A 23,824-nucleotide genomic window follows, 5' to 3' on the forward strand; every position below is an offset into this window, starting at 1 on the left:
AATTCATGTGAAGCACTTAAAACAATGCTGCTATGCAGCTACAAGTAGCATCTGCGTATTAAAAGTGACGACTGTTTTAAGCACACGAGTCAAGGAGGAAGGGTGAGAAACATTCAGCCTACACAAACAGTACTGCATGTTATGCCATACACTACTGCACAAGCAGAGACCATAGGGGGGTGGGTTTTTTTTTTTTTAGAATTATTGCAGGTGCATGCCACAACTGGAAATAATTATAACGTATTATTATAACTAACAGTATAATTATCACACATCCCTTTATAATCTCTAATACATAATAACATAGGCCTCATTCTGAATCAAACACAGTTTGCTTCGCAATAGCTCAATAAATGCTATCAGCTATGATTTTATCAAACACCATGTTTCTACACAATGATGTCACTAGGCAGCACTGGAAAAATTTTTTTTTTTAAATAAAGATTTCAGATTCAGGGCATCTTATTTCACTTCTGTTACCTTCTGGCTCTCCCTTTTAGCTTTTGCTGTCATAGTTTGTCTTGCCGGGCGGCACGGTGGTGTAGTGGTTAGCGCTGTCGCCTCACAGCAAGAAGGTCCGGGTTTGATCCCCGTGGCCGGCGAGGGCCTATCTGTGTGGAGTTTGCATGTTCTCCCCGTGTCTGCATGGGTTTCCTCCGGGTGCTCCGGTTTCCCCCACAGTCCAAAGACATGCAGGTTAGGTTAACTGGTGACTCTAAATTGACCGTAGGTGTGAATGAGAGTGTGAATGGTTGTCTGTGTCTATGTGTCAGCCCTGTGATGACCTGGCGACTTGTCCAGGGTGTACCCCGCCTTTCGCCCGTAGTCAGCTGGGATAGGCTCCAGCTCGCCTGCGACCCTGTAGAACAGGATAAAGCGGCCAGAGATAATGAGATGAGATGAGATGAGATGAGATGAGATGAGATGAGATGAGTTAGTCTTGCTAGAGTCCCTGCTTGTATTGAGCACACAATATACAGTAAGCTGTTCTTAACCATTAGGTGACAACGGGCATACCCAACAATCTCTCTCTCTCTCGTTACATGTCACTCCTGAGATACCAGTAATGCTGACCTCTCCTGCTTTCTGAATCTGCCTGATCCATCTTCATGCCCTACTTCTGGCTGAGGTTCTCATCACCTTGCTCCTATAGAGGATGGCCCCATATGGACAGCCTAAAGATATACTTAGAAGATGGCTTTGGACAATTAATACAAACGGTTATGACTGAGGACTACAATTGCAATGATAACTTTAGGACCGCAGTTGTCATGAACAGTTCCGCACTCAAGTCTCCATCAATGAACAGTTTATAACTTCAATAAAATAGACTTCATGCTAAAACTATAATCAATTTCCTGGTTACACAATTGTACTTTGTGACCATATAAGACACGCTTATAGAAACGAGTTATTTATAATCATGCTTTCTGTTATCACCCAAATGAAGATGGGTTCCCTTTTGAGTCTGGTTCCTCTCAAGGTTTCTTCTTCACGTTGTCTCAGGCAGCTTTTCCTTGCCCGTGTTGCCTCAGGCTTGCTTACTGGAGATTAGTGCATATGTTTAAAATCTTTATTTTCCTGTAAAGCTGCTTTGCGACAATGCCTATTGTTAAAAGCACTATACCAACAACTTGACTTGACTTGTGATGCTCAGTGCACAAGATTATTTAACCTTTTTTACACTTGCATGTCGCTTGCCAGCATGTCAGCACCCATAAAAGCACGATTAGACCTTTTTACTTAATAGCAGAATGTTTTCTGAATGTTACAGTCCTGTGAATTTTGCTTCAAGGCTTCTTTATGTTTTTGAGCTTTCAAAAAGCGTTTTTATATAAACAGGAATGTTTTCAGTCGGAGGAACTTTTTGTCTGACTGAGAATGCCGTGCCAGCAATTTTATTGCTCTGTTCTAATAAAACGGATTCATATTTATTACAGGGATGCAAGAAGGTACATTTTTAAAACGTCAGAACAGAACACTTTAACCTTCGTAGAACCAATTTTATAAACAAATCCTCGTTAAAGAGCCATTCTGTTCGCCAAAAACTCAGTTGATTTGGATAACTGCCTAGCTAAATGGAACAAACTGTCCACAATAATGATACTCTAGGTGTTATCTAGAGACCCGTCTTTTCGACGGCCAATACTTGAAGTCGATGGGTAATTTTCTGTAACTACAGGCTTCAAAATTCCCATTCGGGGATCCTTCGGAGCACGTTGTGCACACGTTTGGGACTCAGTCATTATGAGAAACACCTGAGACTGTGATTTGAGCGCAATCAGCATGTGCTGTAAGGACACTTTTTACAGAAACTACAACAGCGGGGGTGTATAAAATAACTTGCAAAGCAGTAAATGAAACCGAGACTAAGAAAACTGCCAAGACATAATGGCGGATACATAGTGAGGGATGCTTTTAGGAACTGAAATAAAAGATCAAAAAGCCTAATTTTTGTGGTGCTAGTTGATTATATATGCTCATTCCAACTTGCCCGGTAAGGCATGTCGGGGACATATCCCACTTGCCCGAATGCATGTTTCACTTGCCCCGGGCAATCGGGCAGTCCTTAATGTCAAGCCCTGGACATTAAATATGACACATAGAACATATTCAATATACAATTATAAAACACGCAAATGTTGCTCTTCTGTACAGCAGCATCACACCCAGTAAAAGTGCTACAGATGTGTAATCATCTTTGCGTCACTGTTACTGTGTTGCTCAAACAGACTGATCTGGTTCTCTTAGTATACTACAACGTAAACATCTTCCAGCTCATTGCTTTAACAGTGTTTCTGTGGAATGACACATCAACAGCCAAACACACTCGACGGCAGGTCTTGGCACTCGTTGTAAATCAGCATAGTGCATCCAGACCTATAATTGTGAAAGTTGGTTTAAGTTTAGACAGATTTGTGTTTTGCTTGTGGCTATTGTGCTGATTAGTGCCTCACTCTCTTTTTTGCCACATTCATGTTTGCCTTTTAGCAGAAGCATTTAGTGAATGTACGTACATCTTCTGGTGTGAATATATTTTATCAGCAAAAGTTTCACACCAAGTTCAACTTGGTTTTTGATCAGTGGAGTAACTGCTTTGGGTGTGTTGAACACCTTTATATTGCAGTAAAGATGCAAGATCCAAGACGCAGGGTACACTTCCAGGCTCTACCTTACTAAAATCCCAAATAGCAAATGGTAATTTTTCAGTGGACTATAAATAATCATGTGCAAATATACCACTGATTAAAAGGTATATGTGATGTGTCAGAAAAATTCAGAATACCATATGACCAAAATGAAGCTGTGTAGTGATACGGTATGCATGTGAACAAAAACATTTCTTTTATATCGAAGTTGTGAATATGCAGCTAATGTCTAACAACAAAAGTAACCAACTTGACTACGATAATACTAATTTCCAGAAGTATTCCATTTATTTTGAGATACTGAAACAAAGTAATGGTTCAATTTGGTCTTCAAGTGGAAGAAAGAGGCTTACGCAAAATTCATACTTGCCCTTTGGTGATCTCATCTCATCTCATTATCTCTAGCCGCTTTATCCTGTTCTACAGGGTCGCAGGCAAGCTGGAGCCTATCCCAGCTAACTACGGGCGAAAGGCGGGGTACACCCTGGACAAGTCGCCAGGTCATCACAGGGCTGACACATAGACACAGACAACCATTCACACTCACATTCACACCTACGGTCAATTTAGAGTCACCAGTTAACCTAACCTGCATGTCTTTGGACTGTGGGGGAAACCGGAGCGCCCGGAGGAAACCCACGCGGACACGGGGAGAACATGCAAACTCCGCACAGAAAGGCCCTCGCCGGCCACGGGGCTCGAACCCGGACCTTCTTGCTATGAGGTGACAGCGCTAACCACTACACCACCGTGTCGCCCCTCCCCCCTTGGTGGTATTGAGTTGAATGTTATTGCTCTTCCCAGGCTTGTAGTATTCGAGTCCAGGACTCGGACTTGAGTCCGACTCGTGTCCTAAATTTAAAGGCTCATGACTTGACTTGGATTTGGACTTGAGCACTGATGACTCAGACTCGTGCATTAACTGCATTCGGACTTGTAAACTGGAGGCGAGGACTCAGAGTTTGTTTTTATTTTTTGTAACAAGCCATAATAATTTGGCACAAGATATTTATATCTACATTATTTTTTAGACTAATTTCGTGCAAGAGAATGCACATTCACCTGTTCATACATCATGTTCAGGAACAAACTAACGTTAATGGTGCTAAAATCCCTGGAGAGAAGCCCCTACGATTGTCCGCTTTGCTTATACAGACTTCTCATGCGGTGGGAAAAATGCAATGCTATGTGTCCCGTAGGTAGAAGAACTATCGAGGAGACGACGGGGACAGCCTCGAACTTCAATCGTCATTTGGCAAGACTCCACCCAGAGCAGTAAGTGACACTCTATGTTCATTGCTCTGTTGATAGCGGGGCTTGCTTGCTGACCGATGAACTCGCTAGTGTTAACCGTCTTTCATGTTATCTGCCCTGTTGATAGTGGGCGAGGCTTGTTGAGTGATGAACAAGCTTTTTATCTGTAGCTTATTAACTAAAATGGGGCAGTCAAGCAGTAACGTTAGTCCAACACAGTAGCAGAGATGGTTTCACATAAAGGCAGCAACAGCCACTGTCAAATGGTGCAGCTGGAGTGGACTCGACTCGAAATTTTGTTTACTGACTTGGACTTGAACACTGCGGACTCGAGACTGGACTCGGACTCGAGGTTTAGTGACTCAACTACAACGCTGGCTCTTCCTAAAGTAACTTGGCATACTTGCATATCTACCTACCTACCTACCTACCTACCTGTGCACACTCTGCCCATGCACTCAAAGCTAGGCAGATGTATTGCAGACATATTGCTAAAGATAGCGAACTCGTTGACAGCTGTGAGTACTAACTAGGGCCATTTTCATTGTTTACATTCATTTTGAAAATATATTGTTATTTTCTTACATGTGAATACAACATGAGGTAGTTGGATCGGACAATGATGTGCTACACCTCCCCCCAACACTCTCTCATGGACTCGTCCTCCTGCAGTAGTCAGGCGGTGCGCATTCATGTGTTTTAGAGGAGCAGTTTTGGGGGCAGGATTTTACAGTTAGACACTTTCAAAATCCAGCTACCACTTGCTGGTTTCTCCAAAATGGCCTACCCTTGCTTTAACTGCACTTCTTCCTCATTCTCAGTAAAATACCACAGGCCACAGCTAAGGGCTTTCTTTTTTTTTTTTTTAAATCACCAATTTTCTGGTCACAGCCATTTCGCAAGGAGATGTGAACTGCAAGTTCCTAGTTTAGTCTGTTTCTTAGTGCGTCGGTCTCTGTTACTCTTTCATTCCGTCATCTTTTGTGTGTTTCTGTGTCTCACTCTTTCAGTCTCCTTTACCGCAGCTCTGACTTTGTTTCCAGCTCTTTCAATCTCTTTCTTACTCAGCCATCCTTTCTATTGCAGTATTTCTTGATTTTACACTCTCTCTTTCTTTCTCCGTTCAGTCGATGAGTCATTCTGTAAGGCGTGTGCTATAATAATGCCTTTAATGGCTTTACCTTGAGCGAGTCGAAGCAGGCGATTACTCGGCCGTTCTCCACCTGGCAGCTCTTGGCTGGATGGGCGAATTTGCACTCAGCGTCTGAGCGCGAGCACGTGCCCCTCTGGAACTCACGGCACACCTCCAGTGTCAGCCATTTTGGGTCGCGAATGTGTGCCATGTTCATTGCCATGGCAAGCACAAACTTGTGTATGTGTATATGTGTGTGTAAGTTCAAGGTCAGGAGGATCTGCTGAGTGTCCTACGTATAACAGGAAGTCTTTCTTTGCTTCTCTTTTTCAAACAGTCAACATGAAGCCTATTCCACAACAGAGAGTGTGTGGGGGTCAAGGGTGTGACAGAATCGCAGAGAATTCCCAGGCAGCAGAAAATAAAAACTTTTTACTTCAGGCTGGGGGTTTTTTTTCTCTTTTTTTTTCACGCACACACACACGCGCACACATGCAAAGAAAGCTCCAATTGTGAAAAAACGTTCCAACTCCAAGCAATCCCACTGGCACTTGGCAGCTCCTGGGGTACTGCAGTTGTGTGGAAGGTTGTGCACGTGGTAGGTCTGAGGTCTGCAGAGGTGGCAGGGGTTTGCAGGATCAGGGGTCAGAGGTCACCGGCTGAAGATCCAGGCCTTGTTTGGGTAGCAAGCTTGCAAAAAGCAGGGACTGGCACTATAAGCGGGTCCAAGCTGCAGCAAGAGAGGGCACTACCTTCAGTACCCACCTGGAAGAGAGAGGGAGGAAAGAAAGAAAAAAAAATACACAATTTACTCATGCATCATTTTGTTTTGACTTTGCAGCTGTGTACAAGTGCTTAACAAAGGGCATAAAGGCCACTTGTGTCGGTGTTGGCTAGCTAAACTCTCACTTTAATCCCTCTCTTTTACAGTACATTCTCTCATCCCGTTTGGACTTTCCCTCTCTGTATCCCTCTCTACCTGTCTCAAACTCCTCTCTCTGCACAGCTGCACAAACTCTTTACACTCCCAAAAATGCCAAAAATGCAAAGCAGTCTACTTAAGGCCATCAGCTAGAGCAAATAAAGCATTCTGTAAAATACATATACACACACCCTCAAAGGAGCCCCGTGTAAATTCGCCAGTGTCAGTGCATGCTCTGGAAAATCAACTCTAATAGCATATCACTTACAGTGCAGCACTCAGCAGTAAAGTCATGGCAAATCTATTTAAAGAGAGACAGATAGAAGTAGAAATTGATGCAGAAAGAGATAGAGACAGACAGTTGGGGGAAGTAGTGGAAAGAAAGAGCGCGAGATCGTTTCCCCTTTCTCAGAAGTGTTGCATGATGCCAGCTAACCAATCAGAGCAAGCGATGTTGCAACCGCATTCTGGGCCAGGCGCCAAGCAGGAGAAAAAGAGAGAGAGAGAGAGAGAGAGAGAGAGAGAGAGATGTACTCTCGATCTTTAAGTTGTCTTTAGAATTTGCTGCATATACACTCTCGTGTTGACATTTTGTACACAACAGAACCTCACCACCTACAAAATAAGCCTGAAGACAGAAACCCAAATTTTCACTTCAAACCACTTCTAGGATTCTAATACAATGAACCTTTTGAACTTAAACAGTAGGAGTGATAACGGTCACAGGACCAGGAAGTGTGTGTGTGTGTGTGTGTGTGTGTGTGTGTGTGTGTGTGTGTGTGTGTGTGTGTGTGTGTATTCCTGTACATTGCATTTGTCAGCATTGTTGTTAGATTCCTCTGTGAGCAGGCCAATGCCTGCACTGCTGAGCCCAATGAACATTACTGAGATGATTAAAGGAGAATCATGTCTAGACTTGGAGCTTTTGATTTGCATTGCTGCAGTGCAAAAATGCATCGTTTGATAGTGAGAAGGTGAAAGAAAAAAGACAGATACGGGTGTTAAAAATCACCCTGCTTTACACAGTTCATTAACGTTAGGTGAATATTTGAGCAGGGAAAGGTCTGTGGATTTACGCTCGTCTTACACAGGTACTTCATTTAAATTTCAGATTAGTTTACACCTCGAAGGTTGCTAGATTTTTCTCATGTAGAGCTCGACCAAATGAAACAAGAAGGCCACTCGGTAGAGTGAATACCTCCGCTTAGAATATCCAGATGTTTACTAATCTGGGATGTGGATCCATATGCACTTACAGTGAAATCCGACCTATACTTACTCCATTACGGTTTTCTGGATCCAGGATCCAGAAGAAGATACGGATCGCTTCCAAAAGTTCCGAGCTGGGTTAGGCCAACGCTACATACCAAATTTCATCAAAATCCACTACTTTTTGAGTTATCTCGATGACAAAAATATTGATCCGGATCCAGAATCTGGATCCTGATCCAGATCAACATCAAAAGCAAAATCACTTGAACCTAGGATACTACTAGGTTATAGGATATTAAAAGGAAATAAAACTGTACGGCAAATTTCATCAAAATCTGTTCACTACTTTTGGAGTTATTTTGGAAAAAGACAAAAAAAAAATCCTCGATCCGCATACATATTTGGATTTGCATCAAAATGTAATCAATTGTTCATTGGTCCATGGCCCACCTTTCCTCAAAATTTCATCAAAATCTGTTTACTACTTTTTGAGTTATGTTGCGAACAAACAAATGGAGGCAAAAACATACCCTCCTCCAACATTGGTAGAGGTAAAAATGACACAATTCATATTAATAATCAATTAATTCTGCCATGAACATATATTAAATGTTTCCCAAAAATACTACAAGTGTATTTACATCATGCAAAATGTTTGCGTGAAAAACTGGTGTGACACACAACATCACCTATATTACATTACAGACATTTAGCACACGCTCTTATCCAGAGCGGCGTACAAAATACCCAGAGCAGTCCAGGGTTAGGTGCCTGGGCACGTCACCCATTCCTGCTGGTCCAAGGAATTGAACCAGTGACCTTTTGGTCCCAAAGCTGCTTCTCTAACCATGAGGCCATGGCTTCCCCAAATTACCAGTGGGGGGGTGTCATAACTGAAACGCTCCTAGGTGTTCCCCCCCAAACTCTATACAACTCGAGTGCAACAGTCTGAAGTCTGTGGACGGAATACCGATGTGTACAGTTTTGTTATGCTCATTATACAGTACATGCGTAACTGAATGCAGTATCTTGTTTTCCACCGACTGAAAATACTGCTATCACTAGAAATTCACTCGAACTCACTGATACACCAAACCACTGTTTCACATGATTGATGTTCATTTCATTCTCTCATCATGCCACAGATGCCTGCTCCATCTTCCCGCTAACTGACCTGGAGCTGTAGTTTCAAAATATTTCACCCACAAGCGTTTGATCATTTCAGATTGAGGAAGGAAGACAAGATTACGGCGTTCCTATAAGCGGCTGTCGATGCGCATTTCACTGAGCTGATACCGAGAAATGCAGGCTGTAAAATATTTGGCTAAAGTGATGCATTAAGAGTGTTTACTAACAAACCACTAAAGACAAACTAATCTGGCAACTAAAATAATGAAGGTCTTCATTGTCATTGTTGTTAATAGGCAACGATAACAAGAAAGCTAAAGTACATTTAAATATTTAATTGGGATAAGCTTGTCTATTATATCTGTTATGGCCTGTTGGCATGACGTGTAAAGCATAACAGATATACAATAATACTGTAAAGACGTGATTGATCTCACAAAATGTATGGCCATGACACATGCCGACATGAAAGGGTTGAATTCTACACTTCCCAGCCTTTAGTGAGAGTGTGTTTAACATGCTATATAAAGACCATGAAAGCAAACATCAGTCGGGGGGTTTCCTGTGACTAAAATCAAGAATCTTTTTTACACAGTTACAATTCGCCACTGTTCAGGACGATGTTAGTTTTTGAGTCAGAGGAGAAGAAAAAAAAACACTTTAAAATTTACAATGTTCTTGAGCTGCAGTGAGTCAACCAGAAAATCCTGTAATAGCAATTCAGAAGTGGGTCGGGCTGTCGGGTCAGATTTGGTGGAAAATTTGTACACGTACACCATGCGGCAGCTCAGACACATCCTCAGACGTGAAACAGTCTGGCTATGCAGTGATGGGCAGGAGTCACAGCCAGTGAGAGACAATATAAACACAGCAAGCAGGAGTGAGAGAGTAAATGAGCGTGATACTACACTATAGTTCTTCCTGAACAGGTGAGGCATTTAACTGTTGTCCGAGTCAAGTCCGAGTCTCATCTCATCTCATTATCTCTAGCCGCTTTATCCTGTTCTACAGGGTCGCAGGCAAGCTGGAGCCTATCCTAGCTGACTACGGGCGAAAGGCGGGGTACACCCTGGACAAGTCACCGGGTCATCACAGGGCTGACACATAGACACAGACAACCATTCACACTCACATTCACACCTACGGTCAATTTAGAGTCACCAGTTAACCTAACCTGCATGTCTTTGGACTGTGGGGGAAACCGGAGCACCCGGAGGAAACCCACGCGGACACGGGGAGAACATGCAAACTCTGCACAGAAAGGCCCTCGCCGGCCACGGGGCTCGAACCCGGACCTTCTTGCTGTGAGGCGACAGCGCTAACCACTACACCACCGTGCCTCCCAAGTCATTAAAAGGAAATTTCGACTCAAGTCCGAGTCAAGTCCAACGCTCCAACCGCACCTTTTGACGGTAGCTGTTTTAGCCCCATTAACATGAGTTTGTTCCTGAACATGACGTATGAACAGGTGAATGTGCTTCTCTTTGTCAGGGAGTGCAAAGTATTGTGTCAGAGAGGGTTGGGAGACGGATGTAAGTGCAGAAGGTGTGTTTATTAATACAAGTAAAGACAGGTAAACAATCCAGAACAGCAGGCAAAATTGTAAAACGGTGAAACAGGCAATAGGTCGAGTGAGGCACAAACAGGCTATCGCAGAGTCGTCAGAATCAAAGACAAGAAACAGGAAATCAAACAAGGAAATAAGGCTCGGTAACATGTCAGCAACGCAACTCAATACTTTGCAAAGTGCATGCATTTTCAGTTTTTATGTAGGCATGCTGATTGCACCTTAATCCTGTGCAGGTGTGAGTTGTTTAAGATGCGCACGAGAGCCTGCTTGGCACGCGCGCGCTGTCCGGAGTGCGCCTGAGAGTCTATCTGATGCACAAGCAAAGGCGAGCAGGTGTGACACTCTTGCACAAAGTTAGTACAAAAATTAACAAAGATATAAACATCTTATGCCAAATTATTATAGCATGTTACAAAAAATTAAAGAAAAAATCAGAGTCCTCGTCTCCAGTTTACGAGTCCGAATGCAGTTAATGCACGAGTCCGAGTCCAAGTCATCAGTGCTCAAGTCCAAGTCAAGTCACAAGTCCTTAAAATTAGGGCACTAGTTGGACTCGAGTCCGAGTCCTGGACTCGAGTACTACGAGCCTGATGATAGCCAGCCGATTTATCCTTGTTTGTACAGAAATTGTTGAACTCATGATAGCCTGGTTCCTAATTGGACGGGTTGAGTTTCTACGTATTTTTGCATTTCAAACGTGGTTAAATTAAGCAAGAGTGATTCAAGCCTTCAGTTTAAAATACCCAGCCACTGGGGTTGTACAAGCCAGTGCATACTTAGTGCCGGTCCCAAGCCTGGCTAGATTGAGGAGGGTTGGGTCAGGAAGGGCATCCGGTATAAAACTTTTGTCAAATTAAATATATGGAATAGACCTGCTGTGGCGACCCCAAACGAGAGCAGCTGAAAGATGATGATGAAGATTCAAACCCTCCGTTTGTCTGACCGGTGTCTTTTTACCCTCTGGTCAGGGTTTATTAGTGCGCTAACATTACGGTAGGTGCTCTCGGACTGGAGGAACTTTTTCATAGTTCTCAGACCTTTTAGAGGAACTTCTTCCTTTTTGTGTGTCCATGCTGCAGGAACTGAGAATGATTACAGTTCTTAGAACACACTTTTGAGGAACTTTTTTAGCTCCTACTTCAGGGTAGGTATTCTCCCAGCACAAGAGGAACCGTGAGTGATGTAAATGCACAGTGTTTGGTCCAGATGTAAGTGTACTGGTCGAACACGAGCCAGTGGAGCACTAGCAACCACCATTTAAAAAAATCTGTGTAAAACGTTAGCCGTGTAAACAACAGCTCTTAACATTAGTGTTAAAAAGTGAAGAAAAAAAAAGCATGTACAAATTGACCAACAGAGAAGTCTAGGCTTTACTGATCCTATATTACCCCTTTTCCACCAAATCAGTTCCAGGGCTGGTTCGGGGCCGGTGCTGGTGCTGGTTCACAACTCGTTCAACTTGCGAGCCAGCTGAGAACCAGTTTGCTTTTCCATAGCTCGCGGTGCTAAGGGAAGCCACGTCATTACATCGCTGTATACGTCAGTTATGTCGCTACGTTTGCATAAACCTTGGCGCGAATATCGAAGCAAAAACAACACGGAAGAAGCAGCAGCAACAACAACAATAATAATGGATGACTTCGTGTTTGTACAGCTGCTGCTTCTCGTCGCTTAAAAATGGCGATCTTTCACGGTCTTGTTATTGTTGTTGGTCTTAACAACTCCACCCCCCCGCTGACATAAGCGGTTCTTTCCTCTAGCCCAGCAGAGAGTTGGTGCTAGCCTGGAACCGGTTTTTCTGGCCCCAGAGCCAGTTCTTTGTCAGTGGAAACAGAAAACCCGGTTTCAAACTAAGCACTAGCCCCGAACCAGCCCTGGAACTGCTTTGGTGGAAAAGGGGCAAATGTGATGGAGGAAATATGTGGCTAAGTGAAATTAAAAAAATCATCACTAGCATTTCCTGCGAACGTCACACTAACTAACTGGCTTACGTTACTTCAGTGTTCTTACTGGCAGTGTGAATGCCATCAGAAAAAAAAAACCTCGAAGGGATGTAGTTCTTGGGGGGGCTCCCCAGTGGGTAGTTCCTCTCAATAAGTCTGGTCCAAAAGCACCTATTGCTTGACTGTTTGACAGGTTGAAAAACCAAACGTCTACAGTACCAGTCAAAAGTTTGGACACCACCTAATTCAATAGTTTGTCTTTATTTTTATTAATTAAAACACACTTCATGTCTTAAAGTAATGATGGATGCTGTTTGTCTTTACTTAGTTGAGCGGTTCTTGACATAATATCGATTACTACAGTTGTGGAATAGGGCTATTTACTGTATTTTTATTATTTAATATTTAAAGGAGAACTAAAGTCATTTTTAAACTTGCTTTATTTCTTAATTAACATGTTATTCAATTACGTTTTCGGTTTTAGTAGCATTATATCATGACTCGTATTGGCAACTAACTTTAAATATTATACGTATATAACAATTAAATATTATACGTATCGGACTATTCAGTTTTTAGCCATGTTGAATTTAGTTCGTTTGGTCCACGGCAGGCGTCGCTTATCCGTGCGATCTTCACGAGACTTGTGCGAGACTTCGAAGCGTGAAGTGTCAGCCAGGTGTCAGTGCCGCCATTTTGAAAACTGTTTTCCAAACGAAATATTGCACAAAAACGAGTTTAAACGATGATTACTGCCGACTTTTTCAAACTTTCCTGATTGCTATCAAAACAAACAAAACTTCCGGCTTGATTACATCAGCATTCGAAGGAGGGCGCGCATGTCTTTTGATGACGTTGGCAGATGTTGGTCACTTTGATTTCCGCTGTACGTTTTACTTCCGTCCTACGATGTCTCGCGCAGGTCTCAACGGATCTCGTTGACAGCCATTGCTTTGACATATGGACCGATATATTCCATAGCATATTTCAAACACTCATAGCTTGCTATAGCAGTGACAAACTAGCTATCAAAAATGCATTCCTGTATTTAATAAAATGAGATAAATAGAATTTGGATAAGAAAAAATTTGCCTTTGGTTCCCCTTTAATCTCAAACACATTATGGTGGCCAGAAATTGCACTAATTAACTTTTGACGAGGCACATCTATTAACTGAAAAGCATTCCAGGTGACTCCCTCATGAAGCTGGTTAACCTTCATCCTACCAAGTGGGGTCCATCTGGGCCCCGCACCTATATGTTTGTTTGCCATTTTAAAAATATGTGACATACTGCCTCACCGTTTTATGAATTTGTCAGAATTTATGTCTTAATTAAAACACTAAAGCACCGGAAGATCAGCTTTTTGCATTGTGAAGGTATAATTAATTTGTTACTGGGGTCCAACCAGATCCCAGAGTAAAGTTTATCTGTCTTTCATTTTATAATTGAATAGCACACTGAAAGTTAACTTCTTTTATTTCTTTTATGTTCCATAATGAAACTACCAAGGCATTCCTTCTTGGGGTCCGTGTGGACCCCACTGCTGCAATAAGCACAGGCTGCAAAACAAAAGCCCTAAATTATTTTACAATAACTTTTTTGTTTTAAATTCTGTAAGGAAAGACCTAAGTTGTAATCCAGAATGTTTTACAGCTGCATGAGCTGCAAAAATCATGTATATAATGCCAATTTGATGACCTGGCGACTTGTCCAGGGTGTACCCCGCCTTTCGCCCATAGTCAGCTGGGATAGGCTCCAGCTTGCCTGCGACCCTGTAGAAGGATAAAGCGGCTAGAGATAATGAGATGAGATGAGATGAGATGAGATGAGATAATGCCAATTTTTTTTTGTGGCGCTATAATTTGCTACATGTATGCTAGTTATTGCAATATTATTGCAATGTTATTGCATTTATAATACATCATTGATATTCAGCCATAGTGGATTTTGTTCTTCAATAAAGTTATGTCTGTTTGCTGCATTGAATTGGTTCTTACTGCATTGATTTCAAGGTATTCCCTCCTGGGGTCCATACGGACCCTGCCTGGTAGTTTGTGTATGTAAAATTGGCTGGTAGGATGAAGGTTAAGTGTGTTCTTTATGCCTTGGGCCCTTTAGTGTATTGCTGTTATTAATACAAGATGTTCTGAACAAAACTTATCTGGTGATTTTGTCTTTATAAGCTTTAATTTTAAAGAAAAGTATTGGGGTCCAAACAGACCCCACATGGTAAGATTAAGGTGTAAAATAGCATGGTAGGATGAGGGTTAAGATAATGCCAATAGTGTGTCAAGCGTCATCAAGGTAAACGTTGGCTACTTTGAAGAATCTAAAATACGAAACATATTTTGTTTAACACTTTTTTGTTTGCCACATAATTCCATATATGTTCCATGTGTTATTTCATAATTTTGATGTCTTCAGTATTGTTCTACAATGGAGAAAATGGTCAAAATACAGAAAAAAAACTATGAACGAGTAGATGTATCCAAACTTTTGACTGGTACTGTCAATTAGATAACAAAATACAGAAAATTATAGTTTTATTCCTTATACTACAGTATATTTTATCTTGCTAGATAGTGTTAATGGAGTCTAACAGCACTGGAGGTGTCTCAGGAAAAGCGTCGGTGAGATTAGCAGCAGAGAAACCAATTTCCCTTCAACCAGAGATTATATTTTTTGCTCGGAAACAAACATTAAACGACTAGTTCATTCTGTAGGCTATGTGCTGTTCATATTACTGCCAGACGAGGACAGTGACACTGCGATACACAGGAACTTCTGCTGGATCAGGCGATCAGAGTAAAAACCATCGAGCTCATGGTAGCTAAAAGACAAGCGCTTGCCAATTTGGTTTTGCTCTTTCGTGTTTTCTCAGTGTCTGAGTGGATTCTCAAATCTAGCTCTGTGGTGCAGTTTGGTCACAACCCAGCAGCAGGCTTTAAAACAGTGTGCAGCCTCCTGGAAAGCATTATCAGTAAGCAGGTCAAGCTAAGGCCTGGAACAAATCCAGATTCCACCAAATCGACCTCCTGTATTTTCCGTCTTGTGACGAAACAATGGAGTTCAACTAGTTTTCGTTAAGTATAAAGGGACTGACTGAGAGTCAGGGGCATGAAAGATGCTTCTGGTTCTGTCAGTGAGTTTTAGGTGTAAAGTGTGGAGTCAAATCATGTCTATGCTTATGTGTGGTCATTAGCAGAACCACAGCACTCTACCTACGGTACATGACTCACACACGTAGGTAATGATAAGGGAAGGGCTGAAAATGAATGGTGTTGGCACAGTCGCTCTGGTGAATAGGGGTGTGCAAAAATATTGGGGGGTTTTTTATTAATCTTTTTTTTTTTTACTCATCCGATTTATGGAATCAATTTTGTGCCAAAATGTTCATACAATACTTTTGAAATATCAAACAAAAACGACAAATCAAAATACATTAAAAAAGTCAATTTTTTTAGACTGGCAAACAAATTATTCATGTAATCGTGCAAAATATCAGTCTATTACTCTTCAGAAACCTTTTATTTTTGTTCCGCGTCTTTCTCAGTTTTGTTTGACGTAATTTATTTTAGTTGCGATTCCAGCTTTCTCGTTTGCGCTCCCTGACTTTTTGCTTGCAGTTTTGGCACAAACTTCACGTGTGGGTGGGCTGTCCAGGAATGCATTCCCATTGGGTAACTTGTGTTTGACTGACAGCTACGCTCAGCCTTTCCCCCGGAGGCTGTTGCGGCCATTTCCTACTTGGATTTTGGCGGATTGTTTGACGAGTGACCGATCCATTGACGGTACACAAGGATCGAGTGGACTTGTGCACTACTGCAACACATACAACACATTTGTCCCATACTTACACTTTGTTGAATTGATTCAATATCATAGTCGCCACTGAAGTCCACTCGATCCTTGTTTACCGTCAATGGATCGGTCACTCGTCAAACAGTCCGCCAAAATCCGAGTAGGAAATGGCCGCAACAGCCTCCGGGGGAATCGCTGAGCGTAGCTGTCAGTCAAACACAAGTTACCCAATGGGAATGCATTCCTGGACAGCCCACCCACACGTGAAGTTTGTGCCAAAACTGCAAGCAAAAAGTCAGGGAGCGCAAACGAGAAAGCTGGAATCGCAACTAAAATAAATTACGTCAAACAAAACTGAGAAAGACGCGGAACAAAAATAAAAGGTTTCTGAAGAGTAATAGACTGATATTTTGCACGATTACACGAATAATTTGTTTGCCAGTCTAAAAAAATTTACTTTTTTTAATTTTTTTTTTTTGAATTTTGATTTATCGTTTTTGTTTGATATTTCAAAAGTATTGTATGAACATTTTGGCACAAAATTGATTCCATACCGATTCAATATCAATCTGTAAAATTTATCAACCTTTCAGACTAATATGTACTTTTTAGATGAATACTTTTTCCAGGTTCATTTCCACTATGATTAAACATAGCCAGAGAATTAAATAAACCAAATATGGAAACCGGTTATGTAGTATTTCATCTCTCATTCCTACTGAATTGGAATCGAATCGCATCTGATTGAAACAAATCGTTAGTGTGTGAGTGAGAACTGAATCAGGGGATTTGTGCTAATACCCAGCCTTAATGGTGAAGTTACCGGTATATGAAACTAGAATGTGTTCAGCAAACTGTCTAGAGATTGTGTTATGGATATATTCACACCATTTTATTTTGCTACATCTGTGGAATACATGCGATTAGCACAAACGATAATTTTGACATTTCCTTGTGCTGAAAGAGCAATTTTAAAGCCGTCTAAATAAAACTCACTCACAACTGAAGTCTAAAGGAAGATTAAAATCTGTTTAGTCATTTCACAGTGCAGGAAAACATATTAGAAATAAATCAATGGAGTACTGTACCTTCTCTTAGAAAAAGATCTTTCCAGTTGCATTAAGATTTAAAGGGGAACTGAAGGCAAATTTTTTATTATCAAAATTCTATTTCTCATTTAATTAAACATAGAAATGCATTTTTGATAGCTATTTTGTCACTGCTATAGCAAGTTATGAGTGTTTGAAATACGTTATGTAATATATCAGTCCATATGTCAAAGCAATGGCCGTAAACAAGATTCGTTGAGACCTGTGCGGGACATCGTAGGATGGAAGTAAAATGCACAGCGGAAATCAAAGTGACCAACATCTGCCAATGTTCCCTGTGTCTGAAATCACTCACTCCTTCACTACTCCCTATATAGGGAATTACTGTATAGAGGACTATACAGTGAGCTCATTGGTAAAATGAGAAAACGATTTCGGACACTCGTCCGTCGCGCTGGTATTTACGTCATTACTGTCGCACAATTAAAACGTGCCAGATCAGTCGGCTGGTGGGTTTTCAAAATAATAAATACATGCATGTATTTTTGTGATAAATCCATATATACTGAGCGCATTTCCTACATTAATCAATCAATACAAAGTACCTCCATCTTTCAGGGTTTTTTTTTAATCAAGGCTGAATACTTTCTTCTGTGCTGCTGCCTTTTATTAAAATCAAATTTGAGACTTTGATTTCTTTCAGTGCGACTGCAATGCATGATGGGATATATTGCTTTGGTTAGTGACCATCGTTGCATACTACTTTTTGTGATGCATTGTGGGATACTTTGAGTACAGTATATACAGCATAAATAATCGTCACTAAGGTTTCAGACAGCACTACAAAATGGCGTCCTCACTATATAGTGAGGAGAGAGCAGTTTTGGACACAGGGGTTGTCTAAAGACGCGCACCTACTTTTGAATGCTGATGTAATCAAGCCAGAAGTTTTGTTTGTTTTGATAGCAGTCGGGAAAGTTTGAAAAAAGTCGGCAGTAATCGTCATTTAAACTCGTTTTTGTGCAATATTTCATTTGGAAAACAGTTTTCAAAATGGCGGCACTGACACCTGGCTGACACTTCACGTTTCGAAGTCTCGCACAAGTCTCATGAAGATCGCACATATAAGCGACGCCTGCCGTGGACCAAACAAACTAAATTCAACATGGCTAAAAACCGAATAGGCCGAGAAGTATAATAATTAATTGCAATTAGTTGCCAATATGAGTCACAATATCAGGTTACTAAAACCGAAGACGTAACTGAATTACACGTTAATTAAGAAATAAAGCAAGTTTAAAAATGACTTCACTTCCCCTTGAATAAACCTGTGTCTATGATGTCCACAGAATACTATGTGCTGCTGATTGCAGCCATATTTGTGCTAATTTCTTTCAAGAATGAACAATGGATGGCACACAGATACAAACACACACACACGCACACACACACGCATGCTCGCACTCACACACTCACACACACAACTCTCTGTCATGCATCTGTGTCTCATACGATACACATAGATGCACAGCTACGTTCAAATAAAAAAAAAAGTGGCACAGATCTGATTTTTTTTCTGAATTGGCACAGAGCTGTGAACACTTTTTAAAACTACCAGATCAGAAAACATTTACACTTTTAACAACATATGCTCATATCCCTGCAGGCTCATCTTCCACACCAACACATCACAACAGAAGTGCCAATAATAGCTGTAAAAGTGTTAAGGCTATGCAATCGGGGTTTTTTCTCCACCTCCTCGTTCTCATCAAGAACAGCTGACAAGATGTCAACCAACCTCTAGAGCAAAGAATCTCTAAAGAAGACTTGTGTTGTTAGTTTGTTCACTCTGTCACTGCATGTGGGTCATTTCAGGGCGGAGGCCTGTTCACACTGATGAGAGAAATTAATCTCTTACAAAAATAAATGGGAGCCATCAAAGTGCAAAATTATAACAATGAATTAAGGCCATTGAGATACAAAATTAATTAATTAATTAATTAATTAATTTTAATAAAGGACCTGAGGGTGGGGGTAATATTCAAGGAAAAAAAACCTCAGAATTTCCAAGACTAAAGTCCTAAATGTACAAGAAAAAAAAAAAAAAACTTGAATGTTCTCTGAGATTCTAAAGTCATAAATTTTTGAGAAAAAAAGAAAAAAATTCCAAGATCAAAAAGTCACAAATTTATAAGAAACAAAACTTGGATATTCTCTGTGACAATAATCAATCATATGCTTCCTGGCTGCAGTGCATTCTGAGAAATGTAGTGGAAAATTTCTTTGCACTTTATTCTTTTATACTGTGTGAAGAGTAAAGGCTATCGAAGAGGATAGACTGCATTTCCTAGAACACTCAACTTAACCGTGGTGTCTGTGGTGTGATGACACTGATCCAGCCTTGCAATGTAAAGTGATCTGGTTCCATGCCAAAAAAAAAAAACACTATTTTTCTGAGTATATTTCTCACAAATTGATGACTTTATAATCTGAGAATATTGGCTTTTTTTTCTTGTAAATTTACGAGTACAGTTGCGGAGATTGAGTTGGTTTGTCAGAATACAGTGGTGCTTGAAAGTTTGTGAACCCTTTAGAATTTTCTAGATTTCTGCATAAATATGGCCTAAAACATCATCAGATTTTCACACAAGTCCTAAAAGTAGATAAAGAGAACCCAGTTAAACAAATGAGACACAAATATTATATTTGGGCATTTATTTATTGAGGAAAATGATCCAATATTACATATCTGTGAGTGGCAAAAGTATGTGAACCTCTGCTTTCAGGATCTGGTGTAATCCCCTCGTGCAGCAATAACTGCAACTAATTGTTTCCGGTAACTGTTGATCAGTCCTGCACACCGGCTTGGAAGAATTTTAGCCCGTTCCTCCGTACAGAACAGCTTCAACTCTGGGATGTTGGTGGGTTTCCTCACATGAACTGCTCGCTTCAGGTCCTTCCACAACATTTCCATTGGATTAAGGTCAGGACTTTGACTTGGCCATTCCAAAACATTAACTTTATTCTTCTTTAACCATTCTTTGGTAGAACAACTTATGTCTTGCTGCATGACCCACCTTTTCTTGAGATTCAGTTCATGGACAGATGTCCTGACATTTTCCTTTAGAATTCGCTGGTATAATTCAGAGTTCATTGTTCTATCAATGATGGCAAGCTGTCCTGCCCCAGATGCAGCAAAACAGGCCCAAACCATGATACTACCACTACCATGTTTTCCTTTCTCCAAACATAATGCTTCTCATTTAAACCAAAAAGTTCTATTTTGGTCTCAACCGTCCTCTAAACATTTTTCCAATAGCCTTCTGGGTTGTCCACATGATCTTCAGCAAACTGCAGATGAGCAGCAATGGTCTTTTTGGAGAGCAGTGGCTTTCTCCTTGCAGCCCTGCCATGCACACCATTGTTGTTCAGTGTTCTCCTGATGGTGGACTCATTGAACATTAACATTAGCCAATGTGAGAGAGGCCTTCAGTTGCTTAGAAGTTACCCTGGGGTACTTTGTGACCTCACCAACTATTACATGCCCTGCTCTTGGAATGATCTTTGTTGGTCGTTCACTCCTGGGGAGGGTAACAATGGTCTTGAATTTTCTCCATTTGTACACAATCTGTCTGACTGTGGATTGGTGGAGACCAAACTCTTTAGAGATGGTTTTGTAACCTTTTCCAGCCTGATGAGCATCAACAACGCTTTTTCTCAGGTCCTCAGAAATCTCCTTTGTTCGTGCCATGATACACTTCCACAAACATGTGTTGTGAAGATCAGACTTTGATAAATCCCTGTTCTTTAAATAAAACAGGGTGCCCACTCACACCTGATTGTCATCCCATTGACTGAAAACACCTGACTCTAATTTAACCTTCAAATTAACTGCTAATCCTAGAGGTTCACATACTTTTGCCACTCACAGATATGTAATATTGGATCATTTTCCTCAATAAATAAATGACCAAGTATAATATTTTTGTCTCATTTGTTTAACTGGGTTCTCTTTATCTACTTTTAGGACTTGTGTGAAAATCTGATGATGTTTTTGGTCATATTTATGCAGAAATGTAGAAAATTCTAAAGGGTTCACAAACTTTCAAGCACCACTGTATTACCTCCTCCTTCAGTTCTGTAATGTACAAGAAACCCACTATTTTTCTAAGGTTTTTTTTCTCATTAATTTGTGACTTTTTAATCTCTGGATTTTGGAGTTTATTTATTTGTTTGTTTGTTTTATTTTATTTTATTGTAAATGTACGACTTTAATCTCAGAAATTCAGAGGTTTTTCTTAGAATTCATACTACTACCCCGTCCCTCAGCTCCGTTTATTTTTGAATTATTTTTACCTACAGTGGTCCTAACATGCTGCCGTACGAATCAGATTGTGAAAAAAGGCAAATCTTGGACAGTAAGATGGACAGTCTCTGATCTCTGACCATGCCTAGACGCACATACGGAGTGATGTATAGCTGCATTTGCACTCACACACACACACACACACACACACACACACACACACACACGTCACAGGAAGCATGAAAAACTAACAGACAGAAAGCCACAATAACAGAATTCAGAGGAGAAAAAAGAAAGAAAATTTTTTTTTTAAATGCTGTATCATTCAAGTCCTAAAAAGTCAGCAACAACTAACGTAATCAGATTCAGGCCAGAAAGCTCGTCCTACCATTAAATACACTCCTGTTACATTGTAATAAATGACAGTAAAGTTATTTCATATCTACATTCTTATTACACAGAACCGGCACTGTTAACAGACAATCCATGTTAAACAGTACAGTCTGCGCTCAGCACTTCTTACAACTTGTAAAAATATAGGAACAGTAAAAAAAAAAAAAGATTCAAAACTGCAAATATTCATTCTATACACAGGAAACTGCATGATAAAGCATATCCAACACCCCCACTGAATCATTGGCTCTTTTATACACATTATATGGGAATGTCCAGGGGGTTTTGGTTTATGGGGGGAGGTTATTAGTACTCTGGCAGAACTAACGGGGGTACAATTACCAATGGACCCTGCTGTACATATTCTAAATGATGATTCTCACTTTTCCCTTATGGAAAAAAAAACCCACACAGAGTCCTGCTGGCAGGCCTGACTACAGCTAAGAAGTTTGTATTGGAATCCTCCTCATGATATCTCAACTATTCACTGGCTTCAGAGCTTTTTGGACATTTCTTACCTAGACCTATCATCAGCAAGAGTCAATGATGCACGACCAAACACAATCCTTACCATGGACCAGTTTGATCTATTGAATCAGTACTGCTCTGTCTGTGTAGGTATTCCTATCCTGTTGGTTGGTGTAAAGATAGGGATAAGGGTTGAGGGCTGGCTGGGTTGAACGGTGAAGAAAGATTCAAAAACAACAGGTTACTGATTCCTCCCTAAGTGAACTGACTCCTACGAATTGCTCCAACATGAAACTCCGACCTGAAGATTCACCTATAAAAGTGACGCATCATTCAGGCCTGTGTATAACCCATAATGAATCAAGATCAAAATCAAAATCTCAACACGTCTGAAAATCGTGGATGGTGAACAGGATTTGGCAGGGCTCTACGTTAACTTTGAGACATGGTTGCCCATTCGGGCAACCATTTGTAGAAATCTGGTTGCCCAAACTCAGAACATGGTTGCCCAAACATTACATATTATTTTTTTATTTATTATTCAACCTTCTCAGACGCTGTCTGTATCAACAAGCATTGACACTAGCGCCCCGTGCGAGTAATGCGGTAATTAGTCATGTAGTGAAGGACATACCAATTCAGTCCCCCCAGGATTCCGCGGGCCTTTTTTGTGATTGTTGCGGGCTAAAATGTCTGATGTTTTCAAAAAATTGCGATGAAAGTTGCGGTGTTTTTTAGGTTTTTGTTGCGATTACATTGCGGGAGGAAGTGAAAGTTGCGAGAAATTGTTGCGATTTTCTCTTTTTGTGATTAAAATTGAGTGATATGTTAAATATTAAGTTATTACTGAAAAACTATTGATTAAAAAAACAAAGACACTGAGAAATGGTCCTATAAACAACTTTACCAATATAAAAGATTACCAGGACTACAAAAATGCAGAAAAATAGGCTTTACTTATCCAAATGCACCTGTTGGTTCAAAAGTTAAAGTGCAGAGAACCTCACAGCACAACATGAAGTTACCTTAAAATATAATATAAATGCTTTCATGTAAGAAAAAAAAAACTATTAATACTAGTACTGTGTGCAGGCAGTCTCTCCTGAAGACTAAATTAAACAATAATTATAAACTAATAAAATAAATGGCTCAGGCTTCATAGAAGAAAAAAAACAATTTGAACAGAATCTCACAGTATGATGCTGAAGCTGCCTAAACAATGGAAAATAAAATACCATTTTGGCAAAAATGCTGGCATCCATTAATTTCTTGTATTAAGTAAAAAAAATGTAAAGTGCACACAGTGCTTCACTGTAAACATAACACACTTTCAGTAACAGAATTTAAGCCTACATAAACACTGACTCGCACATGCATTGTTGCCAGATACTGCTGACGTTTTCCAGCCCAAAATATGTTCAAAACCCGCCAAAATGCATTTAAAACCGCCCAATCTGGCAACACTGCACACATGCTGCTTCTCTTGAACGTATAC

General features: G+C 40.6%; 1 protein-coding gene across 13 annotated transcripts in view; it reads right to left on the bottom strand.

Moving 5' to 3' along the window:
- The window catches only part of mbnl1 (muscleblind-like splicing regulator 1), a 122,539-nt gene that overhangs the window by 76,252 nt on the left and 22,463 nt on the right, over nucleotides 1–23,824 (bottom strand). For 12 of the 13 annotated variants that reach the window (XM_060906066.1, XM_060906067.1, XM_060906065.1 and 9 more), the window contains one exon: nucleotides 5,585–6,300. In XM_060906066.1, the coding sequence (XP_060762049.1) occupies nucleotides 5,585–5,758 (174 nt within the window). In that variant the 5' untranslated portion in view covers nucleotides 5,759–6,300. Of the gene's footprint in view, nucleotides 1–5,584; nucleotides 6,301–6,725; nucleotides 6,802–23,824 lie in introns of those variants that run through there. The other variant, XM_060906068.1, reaches the window with a different exon arrangement.

The sequence above is a fragment of the Neoarius graeffei genome, chromosome 23 (genome assembly GCF_027579695.1).
Source record: "Neoarius graeffei isolate fNeoGra1 chromosome 23, fNeoGra1.pri, whole genome shotgun sequence".
In the NCBI taxonomy this organism is placed as follows: Eukaryota; Metazoa; Chordata; class Actinopteri; order Siluriformes; family Ariidae; genus Neoarius; species Neoarius graeffei.